This window comes from Glandiceps talaboti, chromosome 7 (genome assembly GCF_964340395.1).
Source record: "Glandiceps talaboti chromosome 7, keGlaTala1.1, whole genome shotgun sequence".
NCBI classification, from domain to species: Eukaryota; Metazoa; Hemichordata; class Enteropneusta; family Spengelidae; genus Glandiceps; species Glandiceps talaboti.
Window position 1 is genome coordinate 23,244,053 of NC_135555.1, and position 11,172 is coordinate 23,255,224.

Consider the following 11,172-nt stretch of genomic DNA (forward strand, 5'->3'; position numbering starts at 1 on the left):
CCCATTTCGAGGACATGGATGACATCGACGGGGTTCATTCACGAAGTTGTTCAAATGAGTTTTAAACGGCGTTGGATTTGCACAGGAAATTTAAACATATTACTAAGATACCTGACGTACGGTAGCAATCTATCCCCCCAAATGCATATCTACTTTGTCAACATGTTTTCTAATACTAATCGCGTTGTTACTAGTACTCAAGATTTTAAGTTTCATTTGGAGGGATTTGATGAAATAAGACTTATTTTTGTGTGAAATATTCTCTTAAAGATCGCATTGCTTTACATATTATTTAGTCTGTTTGGTGTTCATTGTTGTCAGAATGTACGTTTACCGAAATCCCGTTTTTAAATACAATTTATTCGTTCCCCCCCTAATATTTCACATGTATTTACTTTAAGCAAGTATATTTGACTGCCATTTAATAAGCTTTATTATCATAAAACACACAAATAGGTAAACTGTCAGTATAAAATGAATTTTGAGTTAATCGACATTTCCGAATTCCAGTCAGTCTGTAATTAGCTGTGACTTGTACGTGACTATATCTAATTTTCGATTGAGTACATTTAGATTTATTCATTAAGCGATTACATTTCCTATTGCCAATTTTGATTAATTTCCTGTCAGACATTTTCGATGGTCAAAGGTTATGGAATGACTTTTTAATGATCAGCGGAACTCTTTTGACCATTGAGTAGTTTGACAAAATATAATTATATCTTTAAGACGTGGAAAATATTAGAAATGACAATAATGATACTCAGAACGTCAGACGTTTATCATTTGTTTTAAAGATTTCAACTTTTTGTGCCAGTGCATGTCAGAGACCCTTATGACATTTCTTGACAATGGAATTAGCCTTCGTCTCATTTGCCTTGTTTGAACAAATTAACTCAAATTAGGATTAGGTCTGATCTTGTTTCTGTCTGCATAAACCGAATATTATATACTTCTATCTGATTACAAGAAGGATCTTTCCATTGTTCCCGCCTAACATGCGTCATGCTAGGCCTAATCGTCGCTGTCGGTTTCGCTTCATGGCACACGAATCTGAAAGATGACTAAGTCTAGGTTATATAGCTAATCTCCAGTTGTAGAATTCCCGTTGGAAATGGGGAAATTGCAGTTTGACAGTACACAATGGAGTCGTGATCTTGATTCAGATTCAAGATAAGTTCAGCTTCGAAAATTAGCCAATCTCCCAGTTGTATGATTTTGCGTTGTGTTTTACAAAAAAAACCGTGATAGTACATATTATTTTACAAGTCAACAGTAGGTTGATAATACATCAGCTTCTCCTTGAAATCAGATCTTCGAGTGATATTTGCAGTCATACGTACAGTGGATTTCGATATATAAATATCCATGACTATATACAGACACAATATTCATTGTAATCAACTGCTTTGCCGCGTCGCACTTTGAAAACATGCCTGAACATGTGCTTAAGCAATCGGTTTTGAAGAGATACATGTACACGCGTGTTGTTTTGCTTCTTATAAATTACAATCTCCGTACAAATTAAACCTTTAACCTTACATCTAACAAATTTCTTTATTACTATCTGCTACATTGAGAATACATTATTTAAGTTTATTATAATTTATTTAAAGAAGTTGAATAACAAAAAGACCGCTTCGAATTCCTATTTTGTAGCCTAACCCAGCTGGAAGTATTGATAGAAAAATACATCTTTCAAAGGAAACACTTAAATAAATAACAACCTGAAGGTTGTTGTAGCGATTGGAATGTATCCTTTAAAAGTTTATAATGATAATAAACATGACGCAATTTAATTCATATAATACACTTAAGGCCATTTTATTTTTCATTTCAGGATTATGGAGCAACTTTCTTCATGAGACAAAGATGGAATGATCCCCGACTTTCCTTCAATGGAACTACCACGATCGCCTTAAATAACAAGCTGCTTGACAAGATATGGGTTCCTGATCTCTATTTCATTAACGAGAAAGATGGAAAATTTCATTCCATTACCGTTGATAACAAGCTTCTCCGAATATCCCCCAATGGCGATGTCTTGTACAGTATGAGGTACGTGGAAAACTGATCATTTTGTCAACTTATTTGTTAATGAATGTGTTATTAATAGTGGAATAGTGATGCCTAATTAGGCGATAGGTGCCATAGAGGCCATATCAGTTGTGTGACTGAAATTGCATCTTCCTGTTTCTAAAATGAAATAGCAAAGTAATCAGATTGTGAAACAAGACATTTAACCCAAAGTTCAAGACAATACCATTAAGCGTAATAGTATTCTTCGATATCTTTTTAGCCTTTTTTAATCACAACGTTCCCTATATATGCACGAGTTGGATGATCACCATACGATAACTGATCCTGTCTGAAAGTTGTAATATAAACATGAACCTTTAAACTTGTTCTTCTGGATATTTTTTCACTGATATTACTTTTCTCGTACTTTTGAATTGTTAATAGCTTTTTTGTCGTTTCGTGGCGAACAGCAAAGTAGAAGATGACAATCACATTATAATTTCAAAAATGCAGTATATAGTATGGCAACACAATATGAATGGGATGGTATATGGTGGGCACAGGATTCGGTAGGAGTAGGAAGACAACCACAGATAAATGGAAGCAAAGGGGAAAATTTCATCCGGAAATCTATACCAGTAAAGGGGAGATAATGGGACAGACCTTTTTTTGGGGGGGGGGGGTGGTGGGCAGGTAAATGCGGAGAAATGGATCTACCTATATACTCCTGTTTACATGTTTTGCCAATTCATCGGATAGAGTCATGGATTTAACAGAGGTGTCTTTGGCCTATGTAGAATTAGATGGATGTGATGGTTTTATGGAATACAATTAGGTTAAAGAGACCCAAATCTGATTTAGTGCACATTCCACTTTAGAAGGGATAAATCTACACTTTTTAACTTAACTTACGTAAAGTGCATTTGGACTGAGTGTTATCTTTAATAAGTTTCCCCGCTATTAATTGCATCTTTGCTATTACGCGACTTAACAACACTCTTCTGCCCACGTCTTATTTGAAGAGCTCCTTCAGTTTACGTAGGCTATCATGTGTAGCAACCAGACAAATGTTTATCCAGAACAAGTATAACACTCATTCAAAAGCTTCATATTAGTTTTGATAATGTTATTCCATTAAGGACGCCTACGAACATTAAAATATCACGGGTGATCCTTTAGCTTCAACACCAATCTTATTAGAGGTCATAGACATTAAGAGTGCAAACTATATAAAATATAATTATACCAACAGCCAACACTGTAACTTGTGTAAGAGATATTTGCTCTAAAACAGTCAGACTCGTTTGATAAATGGATATCGATGTACAATGTAGTGGTATTTGCAATTTTTAAAGGCACGATAGTTAGCCACTATTCTTTACACCACGTTTTAGGTACTCGTTCACATGCATCGAAATATACATAACAATAAATATAATAATCTTTACTCGTCCAAAAATGTGTTGAATGGTTGCCACAAGAGCAGCCCCTGTATTAAAAAAGTAGGAGGAAACCGGAGTAACCGGGGAAAACCTGCGTTGTTCGACAGGGTCAAACTGAACACAAACACCATCATAAAAGTATTGGAATATCTCGAGGATACTTCTTGTTGATACATGTATAACATTATTATAACGTGACAAAGCAATGTTTGAAAATGTAATATTCTTAGGAATCCCTGTACATTCATTATTGAATTTCTTTGGCATATGCCATTGTCACCTTATGTTGTTTGTTTGTTTGTTTGTTTGTCTGTCTGTCTGTCTGTCTGTCTGTCTGTCTGTCTGTCTGTCTGTCTGTCTGTCTGTCTGTCTGTTTTGTTTGTTTGTTTGTTTGTTTGTTTGTTTGTTTGTTTGTTTGTTTGTTTGTTTGTTTGTTTGTGTGTGTTAGTGTTTGTGTATGTGTATGTGTATGTGTATGTGTATGTGTATGTGTCATTATGTGTGTTGTCTGAAAGCCACGTATTCTTTAAATCCATACATGCCACAATTGCAAAGACCCCACCTTAAAATGTTTCAAATGGATGTCTTGCGTATTTTCAGGTCGTTGTGATGAATGTTAGGGTTCATTCTATTGACCTCGATTAACATGTGCTGGTTAGTATAGAACAGACTACCGACAGATAAAACGATTCTGATTTCCCGTGTGCATTCAAATGCAGTACGAGACACACTTGTGTAAGCTTAAACAAAATAACGAGAGCACGATTCTATTCAGGATTAATGTCCATCAGTAGTAACTGATGATTATTCATATTTTAAAGTTGAATTAAGGAACTGTTGAATAACACCAGGAAAAATTATCTAGCTTAGTTAATAAAAAGTAAATTCCATTTCAAAATTGGACGATGAATTTTTTGAGATGTGTGTGCGTCTATATGTTTATGTCTATATCTTTATGTCTACATGTTTCTAAAAGAAAACGGACTTTACGATTGACAGCCTTCTGGATAGTATAACGTATACCATTAAAGGTTTCCCAAATATTTATACCTAGTTAAAGTAGGTATCACATTTGTAAAATTCGTTGATTTAAGACGGATGCCTAATGTCATCAGTGAATTTTTTGGCATCATTGACCATTAATCGAAACGTTTGAAAGTTGGAATATCAAGTTAGCCTCTGGTATGAAAAATAAATTGTCAGCAACATTTGCCATTTTTATTTCTGCAACATTCAAATGGTAATTCATTGAGTAAATTTATCAGTATTACACATTATTTCTGCAATGCACGTTCTTTCTGTGTTCATTAAACAGTGGCGAAAATAGCTCAATGAAAAAGTTTGGAAGTCACGTGAGCATAAGAAGGCTTTCAGATAACTGATATATCATTTTGGAAGTCTAATTGCTCTTAGCACAATTGTTACATATTAAACAAGCAATGTGACATTCGTACTTTTAAACCTGAAACTCGATACTGGGGTGTTGTACATGTGAACACGTGTGTCCAATTCTACTCGTACATTATATAATGATGTACAATTTCCTTGTTATATGAAACTGCAGAGGATTGTCTCGTGTGGGCAACAACAAAAAAACAAAACAAAAACAAAAACAAAAAAACGTTTCGAAAGGTTCTCTCTCCCTCTCGCAAAGTATAGCTGTCTGTTCAGATAGGGCTTTCAGGGTTATCGCTCGTAAAGTTTGAAAAATATCAGTTGACTTCAAAATAATTCCTGAATTACTATGTACAACCGACGGCAAAAAATGCATTTTGTAACAAGAGCAATATATCAACTTGTACAATGTGTTCTAAGTGGTAAACGTTTGAATAAAAACAACAACAACAACAGCAACAACAACAACAACAACAACATGTATGTGTGTGCGCGCGCCTGTATGTATGTATGTATGTATGTATGTATGTATGTATGTATGTATGTATGTATGAATGAAGGTATGTATGTATGTATGTATGTATGTATGTATGTATGTATGTATGTATGTATGTATGTACAATGTATGTAGTGAGGGAGGGAGAGAGGGAGGGAGGGATGGGTGTATGAATGTACGTACTCCTGCATATGTATTTTTGCCAGTTTCTGTATGTATCTGATTGTGTATGTATATCATTGACACATATATTATCCCAATCAATAGTTAGAGATCATGACGTACATTTTGTATATATTTTAGTCATATCGCTGTCCATCATTCGTCTTCTTTGGAAAGGATGGCATTGTCTGATTTTGACGTAAGCGCGTCAACTTGATCGAATTATAATGTTTGAAAAGAAAATGAGAGCAGCGTATACCTTTTACTTACCCTTACGTCAACCCCAGCCTAACTACTAGGATGCCTCGAGGTGTAAAGTGCATTACAAACTCTTAACGGTTATCACAATTGATTTTCGATAGACGACCAATTTCAGCACGTCAAACGAAAATCAATGGATCTAATCGTTTGTAAACTAGACAGAAAGATAAACCGTCCAGGGCGCATTACATAATGCATTACTGAGCTGCTCATCAAATAAAATCTATTGCGAAAAGTGGTCAATCAATGTCATTTATGACGCAAAGAATTGAATGTTGATGAAATCGTTTCTCTGTACTATTTTAATCTGAACAAGGTAGTTGACATATATTGAATTTTAGCAAATGAGAGAGACCTGGAGTTCTGTTTGGCTTCCGGTTTACATGAATATTCGATTGATATTGTTACGCCTCAGCATGAAACCGACACATAGTTAGTGTCGTCTAGAGTTATGATTCTTATATCACTGGTGCGTAAACTGATTTGTTTAAAAAAATGAAACCAGTCGCACCATGACCCGAATTTTCTTAAAATGTGCAAATAAGTGTTATTTCGATTTTATTTTATAAGTAGCCATAAAATCAATCATTTTCTATCGTATATGTAATATATATGAACCAATATTGTGAGGTACAATGGGTTCCTGTTAAAAATCAATTTATGTATCTTTTTTTTTATCTAATCATGATTCCAATTTTAAATTAATAAAAGTAATAACAAGAATCATGTCAATGGAATTAACAAGTATTAAATAGCTTATTTCTCTTTTAATTATTTATGAACAATGTAAGACAATATTATTTAAATTTCATAGCATGTAATGTTTGTCATCTGCAAGTTGAAACAGTTTCTCTCAAAATGGTATGCGCGAGCTCCTGTTTTAGTTCAAATTCTCCTTATTCAGGCTATAGTAATAGGGGAACAAATAGAAAAGAACAGGTATTGTTTGGGAATTGGCAAAAAAGGTGCATATTATATTTTTCATTATTATTTCCAAACCTCGTTATCCAAGACAAATTACTAAGTACTCAGTAGTGAAAATAAAACAAGATGATATCAACCCCATTATAGTAAAGTGTGAAGAGAAATGAAATACATAAGTGCTATTCCTGGGGAAAAATTCCATTTACAGTAGATCCTTATAACTATAGAAAAATCTGACTGAGCACTAATAATCGTTAGTCAACATTCCCTGTAGAAAACACATTACAAAATTGTAATTTTCTGTATCATAATCGTCCTAATAAATCTTTACTCGCCAGTAGAAAACAAATAATATTATATGTCGCCCAGCATAGACTGGCTTATATATATTGACTTTAAGAAAACAGTACAAACATATTAGTATCAAAAGACTTGTTATTAATGATCTTTTGTCATATACCATGTCCTAAAAACAAATCTATAGTGTCACAAATGACCATTAGTTACGGACGATCTATGGTAACAGATTGTCTTTCTCGTTCAAGTGGGTTATTTATGAATGATTAATGATTCAATGACATTTGCAATACCTTTCAAGGGATTTTGAAAAAGAAATATAACCATCAACGATCAATTTAGAATGCAATTATTCTCAAACAGTGGAGGAAAACACTGTTTATTTAGTCCCTGAAACTCCAATGTGGAATTAGGTATTCTATAAACAGAGCTAATGAAACGATTATGTACCGAGAATCTAAAAATAGTATAACAGTAATTTTGCCCTTGGAAATAGTTTTTATTTCTTCAGTGACCATTTCAAATGTCATAGAGTAATACAAGTATGCCAATGGTAAAGCAATCGACCAACCTCATTATGCAGCAAGAACGCTCATCAAAGTTCAATTGGTTCTGGGGACATTCTTCAATGGACGCAAAAGAGAGATATATTTTTCTCTCCTCTGTTTGCAGCTTTGTTTTGTGATAGTTTTTGTATTTGTACATTCACATTTTCCCCTTGTTATATGGACCTGAAGCCTGAGAAATAAACAACGCAATATTCGAATTTAAGGAAAGACTTGAGTGAATTGGCGTGTGAAATAATTGTCACTATATAAGACATAACTATGATATTTTCGAATGATGGTACATATTTGTTGTTCAAATTTATAAATATTTCGTTTCCAGTCAGTCAGACAAAATGGTACAGAAATGTACAGAAATACACAGATAATCAAACACCTTATAGGACTTTACCATATCTTTTCATTTCACCATGATAATTGTACTTTTTACAAATACCACTGCATTGTCTAATATACATATTACAGAAATAGAAATATAAAGATTTTCTACATAATCCTCACCAACACTTTAAAATCCCCATTATTTTACATGTGACAATATTGCCCCGGGCGTCAAACATGACGCCAGATTTGGCACAAAATTCTATATCGTGAAAACATGATGATTCATAATACATACATTAGTTTGCATAACATATGGATTCATTAATTTTATATTGGTAATGTTGAAGTTCTTCTAATATTTGGGCCTAATCTCATCTAGAATTAATGTGTTATCTCAATTCATGTGATGAGCATCCCGTTTATTCAATAATGTACATCTGCTAATCATATCCTCAATCTTTTTAGATTCTAAGTCAAGAATATCATTAACTTAATGAAGATAAACAATAGTTTCAGTTATCTCTACAACATATATTTTGTTATATCCTGAATAAACCCTCTTATTGCTACTTCGTATACAATTTCCGTTTATGTTGAATTGAACAGTACATGTACAATAATTGATAATCATATTCAATATTAAAGTCAATAAAGGCTTCATTTCATCACCTGGTCCGACAAAATTTTACAAACAATATTAAAGCTATCGTACGGCAAGACATTTAAGCGTAATACACAGCTAAATCCCACATGCCTGTTACAGGCTTACAATAGGCTTTCCACAGCTATGAAGCCATTCACTTGCACATGTCCTGTGTGGCTTGTCCTGTGTGCTGTACCAGACATATCTCATTCCTGTTGCTACAATTTCTTGGCAATTCATACCATTAGGAGGTTGTCACACACTGATTACTGCTGTTTGTAATGTTCATTGCAGTATACCTTGTTACAATGTGAATGAATGCTTTAGATATGATAAAATAAGATTAACCCAAGCAAGGAAAAATTTGGAAACCTTTGTAAGATTTTTGGCAAGGTAGACGACGTTCCATTTCAGATTTACTACCTTCAATTGTATGTGATACAATGATACTTTACTCATGACACTTAATGTTTACTCTTTTCAGCCTGAAACGTCATTCACACAACCAGTTATTATGTCTCAACTCAAGACCACTGAAACGTCATTCACACAACCAGTTATTATGTCTCAACTCAAGACCATTGAACATGCACCTTAAATTGACATTATCGTTTTAAAATGTAGAATGAACTATAAATGCCACATCCCTTGATGTACAAATGATCTCACACTTTTCCATTACAGACTGACTCTAACCCTGGCTTGTTATATGAATCTACAAAATTACCCTATGGATCTGCAGATTTGTGAAATGCTCCTGGAAAGCTGTAAGTTTTCTTTTAACTTTTGTTTGCAACAAATTCAAAGATTGCCACATGTCACGACATATCAATATATATTATGTAAATTTAAAAACAGGTCGTCGAAGAGGTGGCCTAATTTGTCAGGTCTTAAAACATTAAAACTAGATTTTAATCACGATACAAGGTGTTGCGTCGAATTACAGTCCATCAATGTTACATGTTGAATACAGAATGATTTACACATCATGGTATTTAATTATAAAAGTAAATTGCTTTCGACTTTTTAATAAATATAAATTAAACGATTAAAATGGCCTGAGGAAATGTCTGAATTAAGAGGAATAAGTTGACACTTGTGTACCATTTAATGCGCATAAATCTATTTGCGCTTTCAAAATGTAAATTCTATCTGGGTCATTCTATAATGACTGTCATTAATAACCATCAATTAATATCAAAAGGTGATTTTAAAGGATCTTTAATCTATTATTGACGGGATGACACAACTTCGAAGTCAGTCCTCATGTCTTCAGAGCATGTTAGCAATTACAGTGAACGTTTTGCTTCCAGGAATATATCGTGTCGCTTCGGATAGTACCGATCCGTTCGTTCCATAGGAAAAACTAAACTGCTTATTAGGAAGTACGATCTTAGCAATACATAACCTAGATGGTTTAGACGATATTGAATGACTATGTGTGTATGTATGTATGTATGTATGTATGTATGTATGTATGTATGTATGTATGTATGTATGTATGTGTGTGTGTGTGTGTGTGTATGTGTGTGTGTGTGTGTGTGTGTGTGTGTGTGTGTGTGTGTGTGTGTGTGTGAAATGAAGGGGTTAGTTCCATAAGGGTCTAACGCCAGTTTGTGTTATTTTTAGCTTTTAGCCATATTGATAGTTAGTTAATATAACGGTGTCTGATCTCATTAAAGGCCAACCTTCATTTTGAAAGAGGACTACTAAGCAAAGGGTTAATTAAAGTTGGTTCAGAGTCAAAGAAAAAATAACTTTGTCATTTTCTTATTTTTTCCAAAAGAGCTAATTCGCCATTGGGCCCTTTTGACACTGACCCCTTCAAATAAGACGTTTTCAGGTTGTATTCCCCTTTTTAAATTTAATGATACCTTCATTCCATTAATTGAAATTTGAAGAAGACAACTAGCTATCTAGTAAACGTTTGTAATCTATAAAAAAATCCCTGATTGACAAGTCGGAAAATTTAGGCAACTAAAATGATGTGTAACCACATGTATACTTAGATATACAAATCTTAACAACGGCACGACACTCTTGTATATTTCCTCAACTCCCCGGAGAACATTCATACCCTGTAGGTGCATCTCATTAAAACATTCATAGAGTAACCTCTGTTCTATCAGGTCTCCAACTATACAGTTAGTTTAAGTGACTCACACTCGCGCACAATGATTTTAGCCATTTAGAAAATACGTCAGCAACTTGCAGATTTTAAGCCTGCTACTCTACTAACTATTCGACCTTAATAACTCTGCAAGGCAATTTAAGCATACGTATCCAAATATGACAAACACATGCTTCATCAAGGAACTAGAAGTGAGGGATAAAAAGTTTTTGGAAAGTAATTAAAACTAATAAACTATTTATTGAAACATCACTAGAGTGAGATTTTCTAGAGATAATTGGGAAACTTTACCCCTAACTGTCACGTGTAACATGCTACTTTATCGTGAAGGTTATGACATCTATATTATCCTAGACACAAATTACTCAATATAGATTTAAAATTGTTTTTACATTAGCATTTAATACCACGTGCTCGTTATAAAGGATTACTGCTAAAGAGGATAACGATTACATGTCCCATTTTGACATTTCTCTTAAGCATATACAATGTATTTGTTATAAGGATATATA

General features: G+C 33.7%; 1 protein-coding gene across 1 annotated transcript in view; it reads left to right on the top strand.

The window, feature by feature from the left end:
• LOC144438112 (glycine receptor subunit alpha-2-like) overlaps positions 1–11,172 on the top strand; it is a 43,006-nt gene that overhangs the window by 10,781 nt on the left and 21,053 nt on the right. Inside the window, exons 4-5 of the mRNA XM_078127141.1 lie at positions 1,841–2,058; positions 9,214–9,296. Of these exons, the coding sequence (XP_077983267.1) occupies positions 1,841–2,058; positions 9,214–9,296 (301 nt within the window). The remainder of the gene's footprint in view (positions 1–1,840; positions 2,059–9,213; positions 9,297–11,172) is intronic.